The following is a 22280-nucleotide window of genomic DNA, read 5'->3' as shown; positions in this document are numbered from 1 at the left end:
GAACCAGCCTCCTCTCTCCTCCCTCTTGGTCTGTATGTCTTGACATACGGAATCACCTTCCTGAATCTTTGCCTTGTTACTTCCATCATTTCAAGCATTCACATGGAAACTTCTTTCACTTCACGCGCCCCTTCCACATACTATCTTCAACACATCGAGAGTAAAGTTTGTCAAAAAATACTAAACATGGCATCATTTACGCAAATTACATCCTCAGTCCTTGATGTGCCTCTGAAATGATGCACTTCCCCTTCACATTCCACTCAAAAGACTGGCAATAATACCCTGAAGTCTCATTTTCAAAACTATTTAAAAAATGCATTTACTATAGCTTCGAATTCATATTAAGTTTCTGAAAGTATCTTGCTGCTTCAGTTTGCAATGTGTTTCTAATGCACAAATCACTTTCTTCCTTACTAGACAACATGAAATACATGAAAAGGGTCTTCATTCTACCTCCAGAAATTCTGCCTTACTGATTTCACATGAGAAAGGAAAAAGCTTAACTCTGATTAAAGGAAATTGCACAGACAGAGACGGTGAGTAAGCTATGAGCAACTGTCCAAAGATTTTTTTTGAACAAGAAAACTCTCAAAGAAGATAGTTTCCATCTGGTTTTATTAGCTGTAGCTTGTGTGTATGTACTCAAACTTCTGCAATCTAAACTATTGAGTTGATGAGACTGTACAAAGAATGTCAAAACTACTCCGCTTTAACCTATCACAGCATCCACCCTGTGCCCATACACTAACTATGCACATGTATGACAATATATTAACACCAAAATAGCCACTACATCTATTATCAATATGGATAAGTAGCATACTCTTATTCACGTACTTGAAGTTTAGCACATTTTGCTTCCCCACTAAAATCAAAACAATCTTTTGCTATTACACTAGTAAATACATAACTGTCAGGTGCATCATACCTACAGTAAATAATCAAGTATTCAAATATACATCAAATATTTAAGTCACTCAGCCTCACACAAAGGAAATATTTTATCCACAGCTTCAAGAACTATAAGCAGATTTATACAAGTGTGAGAAAATACGGTTGTAAAACAAATGATTCATAGAATGAAGTATACACTACTATGGCTTCACATTGTTTCAGCAAGTAAAAAACTCCATGCATTCTCATAAAATCCTAAGAGAAATATTAACATTCTTCTCTGCGCACACTAATATTAGACAGTGAAACACAAGTATCATGTTCAGAAAAATAACTCTCATTGTCAGTCAAAAGCAACATCATCTGAAGTATTCCACAAAATACTTTTAAAAAAAAATAAACATTTCAGCAGCATACATACTCCTCCCCACCAGCATTCATCAAAGCATCTGATACCCACGTGCAGGACAAACTACTCTTTTGTACCTAAAGAGACACCTTTTTTGAAGTACCACCTACAAATACGAAGAAAACATGGAAAATACAACAAAGTTTAATGCTCAACCAATCAAAAAGGAGTTTCAAGGCATTTCAGTATAAAGCACAAACATCTATAATGTCTTCTCTACAGGCAAGACAGACAAAGCAGCTCATCATTTTTATTAGCATACTGTATGCAGATCTTCATTAACATAACTCGTGAATAATATTTTACACACTATTCTTGGGGGAAAAAAAACACCACACACAAAAAACCAAACCAAACCAAAACACCACAACACCAAAAACCATGTTGCTTTGCAAAATTAATTTTGAAGTCATTGCTCTTGACCATGCTTCTCTTTGTAGCTTAGCTGCTGCAGGACTACTTTTTCCAGTCATTCCGTGCCTCTGTCTAACCACAGACTTTATTGAATCACTCTGTGGATTGTGCATTTCTTTCTTAAAAGGCTTCTGCATTTCTCAACCAAATATTTACGCTTTCGACAATATCACAATAAGTTTCATGCCAGTTTTTCAATAACAGGATGTAGTGTTTATCCATATCATAAAACCCTTGAGACCATCTCCTCTTCTGGATGAACCCCCTGCTATTAAGGAAAATAAACTTTCATAACATTTATTTTGACATTTCAGTTAAAGAAGAATTAAGTTGTTGCACATGCATGACAGTAGCATACACCAGAGAACATTTCTCATCCCATTCCATGCACAGCTGATGGTTAGTAGACACATTAAATGACAAAAACACTTTTGGAATTTGATCAATACAGTGGAAACTGTACATTAAGTTGCTCATGAACAAGCAATGGGCGTAAATTTCTTCTCTAGTCAACTGATGTTATAGAATTTAGTATCTTTCTTACCTTCTGAAAAAAGTCTTCCCCACTTTTCCCTTTGCCTTCTGCAGCAGCTGTAAAACAAAAATGCAATCTGGTTACAAAATATATAGGAGGAAATTTACAGATTTACATAGAGAAGTTTTCAATGAGTACATGCTAATATGAAATTATAACTCAGAGTAATGTTTTCTCATACACTAAATATTTGTCAACCAGTAAGGCCCAGAACAGCCTTTTGCAAGTCACTTACTCAGGATGGAATCCAAGCAGATGTTCATATTTGCAACCTAGAGCTATAATATACTGATACATATTTTACTTACAAAGTAAATAGTCATTTAAGTCCAATGGTACATTCACACTGCATACTTTGCTGTGTAATTCCACCAATAGAAGCATCAAAATAAAGCTAGGAGGGCACAAGTTTTCCTGTATCAAGGTTAAAAATCAGAACCAAAACAAGAATAAGCATTACAGTAAGCCAGAATCACATTAAAAGTCTTTTTTCCTCTATTCTGCTATTTTTCTATATTGATGAGAAATAGAGCTACTGCTATTTGGTTTTCTGAGACTGAGAAAATGCCACAAAAATCTGAACAGTTATTAGTGCTGTTAAATATTCCTCTCATTTGTTTGTTATCCAGTGAAATTTTGCAACATGTACTTTCCCCCAGTCAATGTTTATGAGCTGCTACATTCAAAGCAGCTATAAAACAAAAGGCAACCCTAGATAGTTCCACTAGAAATGGTGCCATTGTACAAACCAGACACATAAGCACATTTGAACACTTGAGAGTGACATTCAAGAGAGGTGACTCAAAGCTAAAAGCAGCACTGAGCATGGCTGCTGGTAGGGCTTGGCAACTGTGGGCAAAGAAGCACTTGTTAAACAGGGGAAAATTAAGATTTTCTCCCTCTTAGGCTAGGAAATCAAAGGCTGAAAGGTAAAATCTTGATTTTGTGATAACAGACCTATGTACCTAGAGGTACATATGTCAGCATACTAAAATGCTCCCTGTACTGTAGGGCTGTACTGGTCATACTGGGACATTCATATTTACATAAAACAAAATGCTAACAAAAGGAAGAGTGAATAATAACTAAGTACATGTGGCTGTAAAGAGTACTTTTCAAGAACAGTGCTAACACCATCAAAATGGCAGAACAAAACACCATTGCAGAACACAGCCTGGAAGCAATCATATAAATCAGTGATTTCAAGAGCAAGACTTTGATTATCTCCCACATGTATTTAAACCCATCATTTTAAATTTAGTTAATGTAAATGACAGCACTTAAAATCATAGATCTTAGTAAGCTGTAGTGCATGTACCTTACATTGTAGCTTATCTATGTAGCAACCTGAGACCTAGCAATCAATTCAAAACACAGTAGCTCAAGCTGATGATGAAGAGGATAGTTTCCTTTTCCCTAGAGAAAGGGATGCCTCCAAACAGAACTCCAATCCTAAATGAAGTTTCCTGAATGGTACTGGATTACTGAAGAAACTCATTGTTACCATGATTTCTCTGTGCTGCTCATGTACAAAACCAATCCTCAGCTTACCCCATTACCCTAGCTTCAAAACTGCTTCAGGTACTTTGTTCTCGCCACTCTTCCAATTACACAAGCAATTCCACACTCTTAAGTTAACGTTAACTCAGATAACTCAACCTAAGAACAAATGCAACTGAGCAGATACAGGCTAGAGACACAAGAAGACTTTTTCCACTGCAGAGGAAGGACTGCACTGCATTTGAAACAGGCTACTCAAAATATCAACACCACCACTTAAATACCACAGAGAAAGTGTACACCAAGAATTTTATCTCATACAGTTCAGGAGTTTGTTATTTAACTCAAGTGTAGTCACAGTAGAGGCAGTGAATGAAGCCTGTCAAGCAGTCATCTTGCTGTAGAGCAATTCCAGATTCCACAATTCCACAAGTCAGAGAAGAAAACAAAGCCCTCCTCACCCTCAAAACCTGCAAGTGCTTTTAAGAGAAGAGTGAACTGGTACACCTTCACCAGAACAAGATTTTCTGGAAGCAGAGGAAACAGTTGAAGAAGATTTCAGTTTCAGATTTACAAGCTACAGATACCCATAGAAAAACACAACTTTCTTTTGACAGCAGCCACTTCATAGATTCATGTTGTTTCACAAGTTTTCCATTAATTCAGGAATTGCTATGAAACACTTCTGGGAAACAAGGAGTACCACCACTCTATTTCAAGTGAAACACAGGACCAAGATGCTTTTAATCAGAAGGTAGAGGAGATAAATTGGAGATGAGAATATGACAGATGTGAGGCTGAAGTTGCAGTTCTGAGAATAGACAGATTTTGTTCCAGCTACAGCTACATATTTCTAAACTGAATACAAACAAGAGATGGCTTAGATAATCACAGTGATGCTCTGCAGGGCATTTAAACAGAATGCTGACAAAGCAAATTCCAAGCTTTTTATTGTAGGTTTATTTTTAATCTGAATCATTCTGGTGAACTGATTTACAGCTTGGTCCCAACAACAACTGTATGGCACAACAGATGGACTCCAATGAGCACAGACAAACTAAGGAAGAAAAGGGAATGAGAACGTCCTAAACTGGCTTCACAGGAAAAAATACCAAAACAAAACAACAAACAAACAAACAAAATAGTGCAGAGAACAGTTAAGTTGGAGGAAATGGCGCTTCGAAACATCTTGAGTTAGTAATCAGTAGTTTTAGTTGTAACACCATACTATAAAGACATTGTTTTTCACTATAGATTTTTTCAGCACTTAAGATGTTTTATGACAACCTATTTGACAGGTCTGGTGATATCTATGAAAAGGCAGGGAAGACTGTGTGACATTTTTGGAAAGAAACACTGAAGTTTAAGATCTCTGTACCTTAAACCAGTTTTTCATGTAACTAAAAACATATTGCAATATATTAGTATTTTTTGCATTTCACATCCATGATACAACACTATTTAATCCATGACGAGGTATGCCTCTGATAATTTTTCATATAAAATAGTTTTTGTATATTAAGGTGATGTAGTCATTACCATCTCCACTATGTGCCGAATAAAAATAGAAAAAAAAAAAAAAAAAAAAAAGGCTCAAAATTGTGGGTTAAAGAACGGAGTCCCACTTAGGACGGTGTCTTTCACTATAAAAGAAAAAAAAATATGCCTGAAAATTTGAAGACAAACTATATGAAGCAGTATGTTATGTTTCCTTTTAGGTTAGCTATTCTTCTCTTATTCTACTTGCTTCCTAATATTTACTTTCTTATTTCTATGAGGAGAAATTACAGTTAAGAAAAATTAAATTTCATCAGTAGTGTATGAATTTTGGGATGCTAACCACAATTACATACATTTTAGCCTAAGTACCTATACCTAAGAAAGTTTCCAACGTGTGCGAAACATTTACTATTCACATTAAATTATCTTGAAGCTTTTCTTCCTCTCCAAAGCAGGGAAAGATAGTTCTAGCACCTCTGGAAACAGGAACAGTAGCCAAACACAAGGGGAAACTTATCCATTTCTTTCATTATTGAAAGACTAAACAGATTTTTGCTGAAACAAAACAAAACCAGTATCTTCTGCAGGGAAATGAGCAAGAGAAGCATTTTTGAGTTATGAAATCCATGTACGAGTCATTAAAAATGGAAACCATTTACAGTGTTTACTACAATGAGCTGCAGTTTAGTAAGTCACTGAGGTTTACCTCAAATCAGATAAACTGAAACAAAAGCAAGGATTACTTTGTATTTAGGAAAAAACATCTACTAGGTCATTGCATCCTAAGCTCAACTTTTCTAAACAAGAGTATTTACCCTGATTCTCAAAACAATCCTCATCTTTGAAATACCACGTTGACAAGCTCCCCAAATTCAGGTCTGACGTATATGGCAGATTTTAGTAATCTTATTAATATAACTTAAAACTTTAATATGAAATGAAGCTTCCTTCAAAAAGCAGTAGATTTCCAAGTTCTCAAACACCCAGGAGAACAAGTCTTTTTTGGGAGGCTGAGGAGGCCAGCAGTGCTGTCCCTGTGATGCATAGAAGGCAACATGTAGCCCATCTCATCATTAAATTTGAAATAAGCTTTCATATTTTAATAGACAAAGTGTTGCATTTTCTGAATTTAAGTGAAATTAATGATTTCAAAATACTATACCAGTAACAAACAACATTAAAAAGTGACACTATTGCGTAGCACTTAAGTTACCATCACTAATCCTGATCTAGGAAATAATGCCAACAAGTGCAGTTCAGTTATTTAATGGCTTGCTAAATTCCACTTCAAATAATAATTTAAAAATACTTTTACAGCTTTCTTCCTCCAGATGCAGGTTACTAGAGCCCCACTATCTTCAGTTGCTGTGGGAATGTTTTTAAATGGACAAGTCCAAGTATTTACTTGTGGAACACAGACAGGCTTTAGTTGTACAAGAAAGTTCCCAGCCACCAAAAGAAACAGCCTTTGCTGCTCACTTCCACCTTGTGCTGCTCTCCTTTGTCTGACAGTAGAACTTTCTGTGCAGCAACAATGGGGACCAGGTCTAGCTTTACTTGGCATAATAAGTACCATTTACTGGAATAGCCCCCCAGTCTTACTTAGCTAGGAAGGGCAGAGGGAAGATTTTTTTGGTGCTTACTTAGCTGGCAGCTCTGGCACGTGCCAGCTGAAGGTGTTCAGGCAACAACAGCGTCAAGAAGCAGTAACAGACAAAATTATCTTTCTCTAAGTCTTCTCCAGTACCACAGGCTCCTCTACCAGCAGGACCAGGCACCACAGATATGACCCAAGTAGAAGAAGAGCTGTTAACTTTCTAGCAGCACATTCTACACCAAAAGAGATACCAAGCCAAAGAAAGTACTCCTTGAACAAAACTAAATGTGTACAATGACAACTGTTGAACAGTGTCTCTATTGAGAAATAGGAAAGCATAAGTGCTGTGACAGGATTTCAAGATGAGCTCTGAAAAACCATGCCTAGTTACCCACCTGAGGAGACCAGTCCACTCTTTTGTCAATGGTCCCTGTCCTCAAAGCAGATTTGAGAGAAGCCACAAACCAAATGGTAATTAATACAGTGTACTGACTTCTGACTAACAAATGGATTCATTTCTGCCAACCTCTGCTACTCAGGAAATAGTTTTCTTAGAAACAGTATTTATTTTATGACATTGAATAATCACTTAACTGACCTTCACAAAAACTAGGATTACTTTTACACAAACTGGTAATGGTTTCAGAAATATAGGCAAAAGGCTATGTAAATGTGCATAATAAGCATTTTATATTTTAAGCTGAACTCTGTTTATTGCAATTTCTTCCATACCATGAAATATTTCGTATTAGATTTTTGCTTTTCAAGATATATTGGATTGCCAAGGTTCCATCCAATACAAATATAAACCAGTTGAAACAGGTGTTAACTATTATGGTATCCATGAAGTACACCACTTGTCTAGTTAATCACCAAATTATAAAAAGCCCAATTGTAGTTTCTTCTCAGTTCACATGGAAAAATGAATTTGAACTTTTACTTCAAATATTATTTTAACTGTGAAAAAACCTGTTACAATACAGGCCATATTTTCCAGAAATTGAACCCAAGATACATTGATCAAGTCTTGTTTAAATGAATTATTGTAACTTTGCGTTAATTTGACACATTAGCTTCGTGTCTCATTTTCTAAACTCTTGAAATTGTTATCAAAACCACAATATAATATGTTTGTGAATTTGCCTTTATGTTTATTACTATCAAAACTTCTTCCTCTACCTGCATTTAAAGACTACACTTGTAAGAGAACATAAAAGCATATTTGGCTCTTCAGGTTTCAGCATCAAAACACTCTAAGGATGTGATAACTAGATATTATTTTCATTTTAACAGAATTTCAAGAAATTTTAGAATACTGTAAGTATTCTATTATTCTTTACCTTCCCTATCAGTTGAATGAGAAAACTCATAACATTTACATCAAGATTTTCCTCATGTTAGACTTACTTTTTTTTCCCCTGAAACTGACATAGAAACATGCTAGCTATGTAGCATGCGATTTATTATTATTTTTTAAATGAAATGGATAGTTATTCATATTGAAAGCCTGAGCTATTTCTCAGAAGTTACCCAGTTATCATACACAAAAAAAAAAACATGAAAAACTTTTTCATTGAACCAGAAACCACCTGACAAAAAGATTATGTTTTCCTGTGCACAAAGTCAGACACTAACCCATACATACTCTGAAAGCTTGCTTATATCAAGCCAAGATAAAGAATTCCTCCCCAGTGGCAACAGACCTAAGCCAAATTGCTGAAAATATGCTTTTAGGAACATGAAGATAGAGCACACATTGTTAAAGAAAAAAATCTGACCTTAAATTGAATTTGTTGAAATCCAAACAAAACAATTTTCCATTTTTCTCGTAATTACAAAGGTAATCTCACAATTTTCTGCTTAGAAACTAGCAAGTTAGAGAGGCAACTCAGCTAAAATAAAAGGGTCTGGCAAGAAAAGTAACAAGAAATCTGCATAATAATCTTCAATACTGCTTTTCAGCAAGAATCCATGTTCTTTTATATTTATTATATTAAATTTCATGAAGTAACCTGTAACACATACCATAAATCTCAGTATTTTAGGTTCTCAAGTGGCTTGATAAATATGATCAAGTTTTCCAGAGCCAATGAATGAAAATCAGGCATTTAAACTTTCTTAAATTCACACATAAAGCACCCTTTAGGTTTTGAGGATGCTTACCATAGACAGGTCAGAGTAAAGCCAAAAAGTCAACTGGAGACATCTGAAAGGTGGGGTGGGCAAAAGGAGACAATCCCCAAAATACTCAAGAAGGCACTGACACTAAGAAAAATAGCAAAAAATAAACCTGACCGAATACCATGCTGACAAATTCGTCAAGTCAGGACCTACATGATATCTGGGATATGATGAAAATTACCCAATATCTACATATTCTCTGATGAAAGGACCCTTGGACTGGAGATGAAAACGAGATAGTCGCCGTTTGTTAAATCAGAAAAAAAAAAATTAATAACAATGCAGAAAAAAAGATATCCATGATACAAACCTAAAACGTTTATATGGGAGCACTCTTCCTCTGGCAGAACAGCCAAAGAACAATTGGATAAGTTTCAGCATGGTCAGTTAATGATAATAAATAGACTATTAAATATCTGGACATTTTTGGGTGGGTTCCACTGTATCTCCCTCTGTTAGCAGGAACTTGATACATATACTAAGCTACCCATAAAGAGGCCAGATGTGCTCTAACTCCTGACAGACATAACTAATTCTGGGAAAAAGGCAGACTGCGTACAGGTTACTTTTACCCTGCTGTTGAAATACAGTATCTATGGGCCCCCTGAAGTCCAGCGTCTATGGTCTCTTTTCAGACTATTTGCTAACTGGTTGAGCTTTCTTGATGATGCCTTTCTTGGATGCCTTCAGATGGCATCCAAGGTCAATGCCATCTGAACACACATGTAAACACAGACGGGAAAGATGTCCATATTCTTCATTCTCTCTTTAAGCCTACATTTTCTGAAATAAAATATCATGAAGATTATATATGTATATTCACTTATTAAAATATTTACTTTTTGATAAAGTGTTTTCCCCTGCACACTATATTAAAATGAAGATTGTTGGTAAATAACTAGAACCATCCTACAACTAAAATTCAAAAAATTTTATCATCGCAAGTGATGAATGGATGAAAGAAAGAACAACACAGCAAACAAGTGAAAGCTTAAAATAAACTATGCTTACTCCAACTACCTCTGCATACTTTGCCAAGAAAGAATGCAAGGAAAAATACCAACATATACACTCTAAAGACCAAAAAGACATTGATCTTGAACAAACATTCCTAGAGATTTGCTTCTAGTTTGTGAGGACTCAATGCATTTGGTGGCTAACAGCACCAAGGGGGGGGGGGGGGGCAGGAAATAATAATTACACTGAAGGCTACTTACCTTGTCGATTCCTCCATCAATATTTTAGAGTTGCAAAACCATAGAAGTCCTATCTAGAACCAATAATCTAATACACAACTGTAAATTTTAGATATCTAACAACAGATTTTTCTAATTTTGCAAAACAAATTTATCTCTAGGGAAAAAGCTGTCTGCCAAGTGTCTGCATAGAGAAAGTCTATTTATTTATTTTTTTAGCCAAGTCACAGCTTGAAAGCAGGTTGTGAAGTAGGGGTTGCTTTGAGAGCCCCTTTTTCCTTGTAAGAAATCTCTCCTTTGAGAGGCACACGTGTCTAGCTCATCTGCACAACCACAGAACACTCCCTTATGTGACGTGGAGCACAGTCAAGTTCATAGCACAAGATTTAGGATTTCAATGAAGATAATGAAGTGAATGCTTCACTTCCTGCCAGCTGCTCTTCAGAACGATGCGAGGAAAGCTGCCTGTCAGCACTGTATTACCTGACTGAAACTGCTCTATTAGCTGCCTCAGATCAACGCTTGTTCCCAGTAACAAAACCTTCCCCTTTGTAGGTTGATAAGGATTGCTGTTGGTAGAACTGCAACCATAGATCAGGAAGAGACCAAAATGCAAAAAAGATTACTGGCAGTCTATCCCAAAACTGCACAAGTTGATTCTTCTACTCTGCTTTAGGATACCAAGTAAAATATTCGTGGAAGTATCCTATGTCATCTTTCATATGTATTCAAGGACTTCTGCCATTTCCAGCTGTAGACATGCCAGCTGATGCTTCTAAATGAAGTTTTCAGCTTCCTTTTCCTTCATGCAAATTTTTACAACTTCTTTAGTTTGATGCGAGCATTTCTAGTGCCTGTTCTCAACTTTATTTCTCACTGTCAAAACTTAGTGTGAAACCAAAGCTTCTTTTCCTTAGAATACTCAGCTGCTCAACCACAACTTGATAAACCGAAGAGTAAGGAATCTCTTTTGAAGTCATTCTATCTCCAACACTTCAAAAAACCTTTCTGAATTCTTGATTTTAATGACAGATTAAATCAATGGCCCTGCTTCTGGGAGCAGAAAGACAAAACTAAGGAACCCAAACCCACTGCAACTTCACTTAAGAGTTTCCTTCAGGCATAAGGAGATTCAAGCTAATGCAAAAATTCCATTTCAAGTTTATATGTACTTCAATTGTATTGTAAAAGGTTAAAATTATAGGAGAATATCTGTGCAGAAAGTGTAGCCAGCTGCCCAGCTATAGGAAAGAAGATAAGCAAAGTAAGAAAGAATTCAAGACAGGGCATCTCAACTAGAGGGCTGCTGGTCATAGAAGATAGATACCACATTTTTCTTTGAAAAAATGAGCCAGCACACTACTGTAAGCATTTATAAATTAAGAATTTAAACTTATGATTTCAATTATTTCTTGTTTTATCATGAGGTCTTATATAGCACTGTTAGAGTTCCAGATACATCATACAAAGGTAGAGAAAATATCTGATGTGGGCGGGCTGAGGTTTTCTTTCCTTTATGAAGAGGTTCCTTTCCAAGAACAGAGACCTAAATTTTGATATTTTTTCACCAAGAAATTCCCAGATTACTATCATCAGATTTAACTATAAGCAGTATTTTTCTTCCATTTTAATCAACAGATGAAGGCAGCTTTCAACATCTAAATATTGTAGTAGCTGAGTTTAACAACCTATTTCTATTTTCTCTTAAGACAGAAAGAATTTGTATCCATGCTACTGATAATCACTTTTTAGAAAGTGAAAATATCAAATACTGTCAATTATAATGAAACATTTACTAAGATCCAAAGCCATTAGCATGAATGAAACCTGATAAAAATGTTAAGTACATTCATGCACTGTAGCTCACCCCAGTATTTCCCCCTCTCCAGTTCTGAGAAAAATATTTTTGAGAATATATTGGATACAGTACTAAAAAGGAAAGAGAACGATTAATTCTAATGTTCATAAAACATTTTTGTTACCTAAATATAAGAATAAGGCATCTGTTACCTCAATCTTCTTATACTCCTTGGCCCAGCTGCCCTCTAGGAAGATGCAAAAAGGAATCCCATCTCCAGAAGTGTCACCTCTACCAAGATATGGAGGGAAAAGCTAAGGTGGTTCAACTTTTATTTTATTCCAGCAGTTAATTGTCTTCCTTCCTTCAAACAGGCCTTTCTGCATTTCAATTCTTCAGGAAATTTGGGAACCTGTGCTCAAAAGACTAGGCCAGCCAAAAATAATTTTCACGTTCCATTAATTTGTTCCATGTCCTTCATAGGCACAAAACTGACAGAAGCAGTCAGTGGCCAACCATGAAATCAGTAAAAGTGCTTTCTCACATGAAACATAGTCTAGATAATATCAATTCTCTTGACCTATGATCCAAAGAGAGGTAGTTTTGGAGAAGACAGCTGGAGAAGGCTGCTCTGGTAGCTGTAGGAAAATCTCACCAATATCCCATATGACCTATTGCTGTTATAAAACACTTCTTAATACAGCAATGAAAACCTATTTATGCCAGCAACTGACTTTTCCATTACTATACACTTGCTCCCTGACACAAGGGAAGAGATCAAAACAATGTGACAGGGTTAAGGCATTCCAGCCATGCTTTCATCTTGCCTGCCTCAGTTTACTCCCTTGTTGATAGTAGTGTATGAGCCAACATGCACTTAACTCACACTACATTTGAGGACTGTTGTTCACCTAGGAAGATACTTAGTGAGAGGAGCCACCATAAACACTCGTGCAGTGACAGAGCAGCTGACTGAGTCCCCCCATGCTGTCACACATCTGGAAATGAGTCAAAACATTCATGTAAGAGTAAGAGAAGAGACGTAAAGCCTGGAATTTTCCTAAAAAGCTCTGTAGTGGAGCTGCCTTCTTGAGTCACTGGATGCTGTGAGGGTGCAAAAAAGAGCCCCTGACTGCCTCACGAGACAGAATCTCTCTTGCTGCCAGTGCCCAACAGATCCCATTCTGCCCCCAAGCCAGAGTATCCATTTATAACACAACTTGCTGTTTACACAGGGAAAGAAAATCATAATATCAGAAGTGCCCCAGGGGTTGACAGAGGATAACTGCCAAATACAAAAGCTCTGCTCTCAGCAATTTGATGGCTGGGGATATTGTTTCTATTTGTGTAGCATTCAACTTTCTCCCAATGCACAACCACTTTTCTTGTCAGGTATGTGCACAGATACTGTATCATTCATTACATGCAAGCGAAGAATGTAGCAAGGCTGTAAAAAAATTAGAAACAAAACCCCTACAGAATTGGATAAAAACATACACAATATTTTTCTGATGGCCCTGCTTGTTATGCGTCATTCACAGATGTGGAATTACAGGAGAGAAGCCAAGATTAAGTCAAAGACAAAGCTTTATACAGGAAACCAGTTTAAGTCTGTTGCAATGCAGGTTACATACTGAGCTACAAGAGAAAAAAAAAAACAGGAAAAAAAAAAGCAGCCTTTTCAAACAGTAATGAGACACTTTGTGTATCTGGAACCATTATGAACAAGGTTCTGCAAATACATACAGACAAGGACAAAAAAAAAAAGCAAAAAACAAACCACTTTATTTGGAATTCAGATTCAGGTCTCTTCCTTTTCTGAAAACCAACCAATCCCCCACACTCCAGCTTCCTGGATGCAATTGGAATATTTGGAGAACAAAACACAAACAGTTCCCTTTTTCTGTCCAAAAACCACTTTCTTTTCATTTCTGTCTCTATCGGAATAAAAAAAAAAAAAAAAAAAAAAAAAAAAAAAAAAAAAAAAAAAGAGAGAGAGAGAGAGAAAAGAAAAAACAGCCCCAGAGGTTTTTTTAAAGGGGACATGCTATGAATCCTTTTCTAGGCATCTGAGCTCCTGTTTCTACATGTCTACACAGCCGGTAACACCTCATATCAAAACTACTGTGCTCACAAATCCATGCATCCAGGCTGCTTGGCATAATTTTTTTCCTTAATTAGAGTGTTCTGAATGTCTGCCTTTTTCCATTTTGTGTTAATCAGTTTAACAAACAGACAGATCACCTCAGAGGTAAATTCTTTCCCAGATACCATTCACAGAGCTTTTTATCCTTTTTGTTTCACATCTCCAGTCTCCGCACAAAGTACTCAGTACTCAGGTAAGTGTTCAGTACCTACTGTACTACATGTAATTGGCATAATGAAAATAGGTTCTATTATTTATCAAATACATATATATATTATGATCCTATAAAAAAAATCCATTTTCTGCAGAAGCATAAAATGCCTTTATCAATATTTCAAGTATTAATCAAATCCCATTCAGTCTTATTTTTAGTATATTCTAATTGTAGGCACATGACTATAGAGAAATTCTAGAAGAGGGCTGTTAAATTTCACCAAACCGATGTGCAGTTCAGGGTAAGATTGTAAGTCACTCTTCTAGATTAAATTTATAACACATTACACTGACACTACTTCTGAAGCAGTGACCAACTGTTGCTTTCAGTATTTGGTAGAACTAGTTCAGATCCTTTTTGCATCTTTTACTCCTGAATGAAAAAACAGAAGTCCAAGTTTACACGCAGGAAAATGTAAACCCACTGAAGATAGTTCATGAAAAGTATAACTGGGCTCTAAACTAGTCTGAAGTAGCAAAGGACAAAAATTTTAAAAAAGAAAAGCATAACATATAAACAGGTTTATATAAGTACATGCATAAGCACTGGGGCAAGGCATTAAGTGTTCAGTTAACTGAAAAAATAAAAAAAAATAAATCTAAAGATCACACTGTAACCTGCCACCCAGCTTACAGCAATGCATTGTGTGCTTCAATTCATACTGTTCACAGCTTTAAAGACAGAAAAAAAAAATTGTCCCAGTTTAGCTTATTCTTAGATATCACATTAATCTAGATAACATTTGACTAGAACAAGTTCATTTGTTCCACTCAAGAATAAATACAATTAGTTCCATGCACTGCAAAATATAGAGCAAACATCATTGATGTGGAAGTTGCAAACTAGTTGTATAAAGAAGAGGGAGTGGGACGGAGCTCCCTAAAGGGTGGAGGTAGAGGAAATGAGAAACTTACCCATACATCAAGTTTAGAGCTATGTATCACAACAAGATGTGCACTAGTTTGTCAACCATTTTCCCATACATTAGCTAGGCAAGGAATTCAAATTATGCATCAGCATAAAAACACAGCAATGTAAATTCCTTCACCAAACTAAAATTTACTCACAACACCAAGGTCTTCCTGCTTTTAAGAAACTAAGGAAATGAAGTAATTGTTTAGGTAAGAAGATCAAAGCACAACAGATGTCTAGACCCTTCTGGTAAAGGTGAAAAAGTTTTATTTTCACAGCTGTTTCTATGTCCACATTTTCAAAATCTACATGATCTTTTTCTTATGATCAGTTCACATATTAAAAGACAACTGCAATATACAGCTGCTAAAGCATGAAATGATTCCATTTATGCATATGCATATAAATAACATGCAAACATACACACAGAGTGAAGAATGTCATGTTGTATAATTAGGATTTCTAGGTACAGTTTACAGTAAGATAGAAGCCTGCACTGGTTTACATTGCAGTGGTAGAATTTAGCTAGGATCCATAACAGCTGTTAAGCATAATTTATTAGCTTTTACTTTAGCATTGTGGATTGCTTAGCAGAAAAGAAAACAGCTAGCTTAAGACAAGCAGAAGCATTCTGATTGTAGAGAGTTAGACAAAAATAAAACAATTACATTAGTTCTCTCTCTTCATTTAAATTACTCCGTTTGGGAAATTCTGCCTGCTTCTTCAATGAGCCAATGCTGCAGATAAACAGTACTGGACTGAGACATAGCAGACACATACATCCAGAAAAAAAAATTGCTCTAAATTGGCACCAGAAGAAAACCTTCACCTGGACAAAGATGCAGCTCCACACCGCTGGTAGAGTATCTTCTTTATTGCCAAGATCTTTTTCAAAGTAAGTCTTGTATAAAATGTTTGCAGAGTGGTAGCAAATCCTTGTGAACTTCAGGCAAATGGTAATTACATTTTTCATCAAGTATTTCTAGTTAGTTTTTCATCAATATCTATGCAAACACAAGATATTATTTTCTCTACAGTGAATGAATTGCTGAAGGACAGGAGGATCAATGTTTTCTCTTGGGGAAAAACCTAACCATTTGTATACTGCATTCAGTTAACTAAATACTATTTCAGAAAACCTAAGTATTATTGCCACACTGACTGTAAGGGTGGTATACAAAAGCAGAATTCAAGTTACGTAAGCAAGCAGCAAAGTAACATATTCATTATCATTTTGTTGAGAACTGCTCAGTTTAATGCCTTACAGTTCTAGATGCTATGTATCTACAAGCTTCTCCAGACTGCCTTGGAACCAAGTACCTCCCAAGAACACATGATAGTTCAAGTATTACGAAGTTGAGCTCATGCTGTGTATTACAGACAGTCAAAGCAAAGAGCCCATAAGTTCGTCACCCAAAAGTTAAAATACAAAACAAAATCTTCTTTGGAAGAACATACAATGATATGGATTCAAATAGCTCAATACTATTGAGACTTGCCTCACAGAAAGATCCCAAAGCTCTTTTTGAAGTTAAATGCAGACATGCTGGAAGCATTTATTGCCCAGACTACATATAGCTGATGAGAAGTTTTAACTGCATTATTCTCTTTAAATCACTGACCTAGGCTGTCAGCCATCTTAACATAGGGGCTGCTCCCAAACTTCAGCTGATCTCAAGATGACAAAAATTAGTCAAGGATGCAAAATTTGCAGTACTTGAACAAATAAAAATATATGAACATGCTACAGGAATAAAAATTGTCACCAGCTTCATAGCTCAAACGTGAAACCTCCCCATGTATTTTTGGGCCATACTTTCACATAGAAAACACACTCAATCAAGTTCCCGTTTTACAAATCATGTATTGTGGCTACATGGGAGATGTATAGAAATACAAAGCTCATCCCAACCCTCTGAAGAGGTGAGTCTTTAGAAAGCCAGATCTACTAACCATTAGACTCCTTGTGATTTCCACCTCCTAAAGGCAAGGTCCTGTCACAGGATAGCTGAAATGCTCCTGAGAGACTGCAAAGTCCTGGCAACACCTTTGAACTGCCACACTTGCAAGATGTGGAAAAAAATTTATAAATCATCATTCGCACTTTTCAGTATTTAGGAAGCAATCCTGAAGAGGACTGAAGTCTCTACTAGGTTTGAGGAGTCAAAGCGAATATTGCAAAACTGCTATTGGTATCAGACTAACTCTAAATAAACATGACTTATAAGTATGCGTAACAAGATGTGAAAGCCAGGCTTTGTGGACTAGTGAGCCTTTTATTTGAACTTTATTAAACAGAGTGAGGCTTTTAAGAAACAGTCAGGAAGCAGAGACCTGTTTTGAAGTTATGTTGCCTACACAAACAGGCCCCAAATACGTTACTCAAATCATAAGACTCCTCTCCTTTTTGCACACAAGCAAATCATTGCTTACAGTGCATGAGCTCAAAGACTAGTATCTAGCCCCCTGCTAGCTAATTTGTATTTTTATGGACACAAACCTATTTCTAAAACCGTTGTTTACAAGAATTAAATATAAGCCAGAGAAATTCTACAAAACTCCATTTACACAACCTTGTGATACAGTGCAGGAAATTCTTAAGTTAAATTAATGACCACAAGTAAACAAGAAAGCATTGTTTTGTGGTTAGACAACTATAATTCTAAGTTCTGCAACTGATTTATCTAGTAACCTTGAGTGTTTTTGAAATTAAAAGTTCCTCTTTTCCACTTTTAAGACTCAAGGAAGTCCTGCTTAGAAGAGATGATACAACACTAAAATCCTTGAAGTTCACGCAAAATAAACTGAAAAGAAACTTGTAAACTGAAAGGATATAAAATGTCAAGTGTGAAGAAGTGAAAAATTGAAACAAAGAATGTGTGATTTCTGCCAAAATCTAGAAAAACAAATGATAGAGTAAGGAACTAATATTTGGCCTAGTTCTGCCTCCAGTTCCTGTGTGGGAGCTTCAGCTCAAAAAAAATAGTGTATTTTTGCAAACAAAACCGGGATTAAGCAGCAAGATGTTAGTGCAGCTGACTTAATGCAATGCTGTTTTCAGGAATACATTTTTACCATTTCTGCTCAGTAGTATTCAACTCAGTTCCTTTCAGTAAGACTTCATAAGTTTTTTCTTCTGTGTTATGTCAAGTATCAACTCCTTTTCAGTATTTAGAGTAATGAAGTAACTTGCACATAAAAGTTTATCAAAACCTAATCTATAGCACAAAGTTTGAATATATCATAATACACATTCATAAGTGACCTCTAACATGACTTAGTATTTCAAATTCCCATTTTTAAGTATGTGCTGATCAGCACAAGACACATTTCACAGTTAATGATGAAAGGATGGTAAACATCACAGCAAGCATTTAGCATATTCCAGCATGGCATTTACCTGCATAAACTGTGCCCTTAAATCTATATTTACATTTACCTTTGTATGTATATTCAGTATTAAAGCAAAAAGGTTGAAGTCTCAAGTACTGTTGTAAGTGCCTATTTTATCAAGTGGTATACCATCCTACTCCTCTAAAAAATACTTAAAGACAGTGCAATTATGTGCAATATGCCACATAATAATTAAGGGTTCTAGCTCTTTTAAATTAGGGTAGTTTTTAAGCAAGAGGGTGACAAATACAAAACCCCTAATTCTTTATCACTAAACACAGAATGACATTACCACCTATCAGTATAAAGCCCTGTGTACTAAACATTGCATAACATCTGTCAACATGTTGTATTTGCAAAACATTCCAGTTTTTATAAATATTGTCCATGTGTTTCATGCCTGCATAAAGCTTTTGCCAAAACACTCACTTTCTTAGTGACATGGAAATACCACTAATTTGTAAAGAATGTCAGTGAACCAATAAGAAAATCAAGTTTACTTTAAAATCTTATTTGTCCTATTACCTGCCAATTTGTGTTCTTTGGAGTAGTGATAATTAACTGAAATAATTACCACACACACACTTCCAGATCCAACTGTTGAAGCTGAGCTGTCATAGTACACAAGCCTTATTTTTTTTTTTAAGATACGTTTTATAATCAAGGAGGATAATGCCACTCTGAGGATTTGATAGAAAATAAAATACTTTACTAGTATTTCTTGCATAACAAATACCAATAAAGTATTATCCAAGAACATGTAAAGATTAGATTGCTATTGCAGCAGATAATGTTAGGCCATTAACTACAGGAAAGCATGTTTTTATTTAACAGGTGCATAAGTATTGACAAAGTTGTTTTTAAATAGGCCAAAAAATAACTAACCTAAAACATCAACTTCAACATCAAGTAAGCCTGGAAAAAGGAAACATATTATCCAAAACCCTTTAAAAAAAGTAGCACAGCAATCAGCCATAATTAGGGAACACTAAAAGATATTTGCTTCCCAGCTAAGAAGGATAAAGGTATGTAGTATGAGAAAAAGGACTCCTTTATTTAGAGAGCCACATTTGCTCTTGATAAGTACCTAATTGCATTTGTACAATGTAAACCACAAGTGAGTATATACATAGAAATTATTTTCAATTCAACTATACAAATAAAGTATTTTTAATTCACAAAAATCATATCTGTTGTTGATATGTGGGAAAACAAGAACACAGTATGAATGAGTAATTTCTAATTCAACAACAGTTTTGTTTCTAACAGGCAAGGGTCTTCCTAAGGACCTTCCTAAGGAAATACAGTCCACTTGAGAAAGGGGTAAAGTAACTCAAAGTCAGCATTCCCAGACATCATATACTTGACTTTTCAACACCAAACTATAATGCATATAGGGAAGTATCACAATCAGAAAAATTTGAAATTTTTAAGGTCCTCCGTTACTTCCTCCAGGCTTTATGAAGCCCTCACAAAAGAAGTCTCATATCTTTCACGCCAAAAGGAACGTGGCCACCAGGTCAAGGGAGGCAATTCTCCTCATCTCCTCTGCTCTCATGAGACCCCACCTGGAGTACTGCATCCACCTCTGGGGCCCCCAACACAAGAAGAACATGGACCTATTGAAGCAAGTGCAGAGGAGGGCCACAAAGATGATCAGAGGGCTGGAGCACCTCCCCTATGAAGACAGAGAGTTGTGCTTGTTCAGCCTGCAGAGAAGGCTCCAAGAAGACCTTAGAGCAGTCTTCCAGTACCTCAAGGGGGCCTAAAGAAATCTGGAGAGGGACTTTCTACAACGGCATGTAGCGACAGGACAAAGTATAATGGCTTTAAACTGAAAGCGGGTAGATTTAGACTACATGTAAGGAAGAAATCCTTTACTGTGAGGATGGTGAAGCACTGGCACAGGTTGCCCAGAGAAGTTATGGCTGCCCCATCCCTGAAAGTATTCAAGACCAGGTTGGACAAGGCTTTTAGCAACCTGGTCTAATGGGAGGTGTCCCTGCCTGTGGCAGGGGGGTTGGAACTAAGTGATCTTTAAGGTCCCTTCCAACCCAAGCCATTCTATGATTCTCTGTTGGGTGAGATTTACACTTCTGGCAAGTTCTGCAATTTAACTTTACCCCCTAATGTGTCTCCCTCTTCTAAATTAAATAAAAAAAAAACAAAACAAAACAAAACAAACCCAACCCTCAGTTGACCCCACTTTTAAATTATGTGTTCTTCTCAATGGCAGGGGGGTTGGAACTAGATGATTTTAAGGTCGTTTCCAACCCTAACTATTCTATGATTCTATTTCAGACTTCTTATTCACATGCAGCAACTCAGAGACAGAGAAAACTCAGAGGACAGAGAAAGCCAGGTCTGTATTCTTAGAGGTTTCTAAGAACTACACAAAGCTTAGAGTAATGCTGAATATGCTACCAAGTCATAGTACACACACACACACACACACACACACAAAACAAACCAAACAAAAATAAGGGTGTGCCACTATTAGAAAAAGGGAAATTTAAGGACATCTATCCTACAATTTAGTTGGTTTGTTTTTTTGGAGGTTTTTTTCCCCCCTAAGACAGGAAGGAGAACATAGCTCATGGAGCCCTTGCATCAGAAAATGCCTACTACTAAGAAAGAGAAAAACTAAACAAGCAATTGCAGTCTTTGCTCTTCACCATCCAAAGCAAGGATGCAGAAAGCTCTGTAGTAAAAAAATAAGTTGTCCACAAGAGATTCCTAACATTCCTCTTCCATTACAATAATATAGACTAAAAGATGTTCCACAACATGAACTGCAGATTTATGCAGTGCAAACTAGCTAATAGAAAAGGTACATTCCTCATGCAGTTAAACTGGATTAGATTTAAAACTAAGCAGAAAGGGAAAGTGAGGACTTGCTGCTCTAGTTCCTCTGTTGCATGTTCGGAAAGTTGATGTTTCATGATTCTTTAAGCACAGTAAACAGTATCTCAAGGCTGTAGAATACTAAACTTGAAGAAGGTTAATAATACTGTAGGTTATACTAGTAAAACTTTCTTGCAAATGTACCATAGTAGAAACTTCACTTCCAGAAATGAGGTATTTGCATAAGAACTAGCTGTTGAAATCTTAAAGGAGCCCTCATTCAGTAATCTTACATCAAAAGCATTGAGAAAGGATAATTGACAAGTGACTGCAGAGACAACTCTAGCAGCAGAGCAGATGCTCAGCTCTGCTCTCACACTGCAGACAAACAAAATGAACATTTTAAATTCAGAAAAATCATTCCTAAAGTGGAAGTGTCCACTTAGAGTAAAAAGCACACAACTACATTATGCCTGCTCCAGAAAAATGGCACACACAGCTCTACCCACACATGATAAGTATCAAGCAGAGCCTCCTACTATTGACTTTGTTTAACTGGGTCTTCCTGGAGTTGCAATTAGTTCACAGGAATTCACAGGAATTTCCCCAGTTTCTTAGTTAACAGAGACTCCAAGCCCACAAACTTACTGAAATGCAAACCCAAGATTCAGAATACCATCTCCTAATACTGAAATTCAGGTATTCTAACAAAAAAATTAGAAACAATACACACATTTATTTGAC

At 36.2% G+C, this 22280-nt stretch overlaps 1 protein-coding gene across 2 annotated transcripts in view; it reads right to left on the bottom strand.

Annotated features, from left to right (window-relative positions):
- Positions 1-22280, bottom strand: part of BICC1 (BicC family RNA binding protein 1) — a 110456-nt gene that overhangs the window by 71725 nt on the left and 16451 nt on the right. For both annotated transcript variants that reach the window (XM_030487918.1, XM_030487917.1), the window contains exon 2: positions 2265-2311. Coding sequence is in view for 1 of the 2 variants with exons in the window: in XM_030487917.1 (XP_030343777.1) it covers positions 2265-2311 (47 nt within the window). In the remaining variant the exon portion in view is untranslated. The remainder of the gene's footprint in view (positions 1-2264; positions 2312-22280) is intronic.

Source organism: Strigops habroptila, chromosome 5 (genome assembly GCF_004027225.2).
Source record: "Strigops habroptila isolate Jane chromosome 5, bStrHab1.2.pri, whole genome shotgun sequence".
Classification (NCBI taxonomy): domain Eukaryota; kingdom Metazoa; phylum Chordata; class Aves; order Psittaciformes; family Psittacidae; genus Strigops; species Strigops habroptila.
Note: the sequence above shows the minus strand (reverse complement) of the source record. Positions and strands in the feature narration are given on the sequence as shown.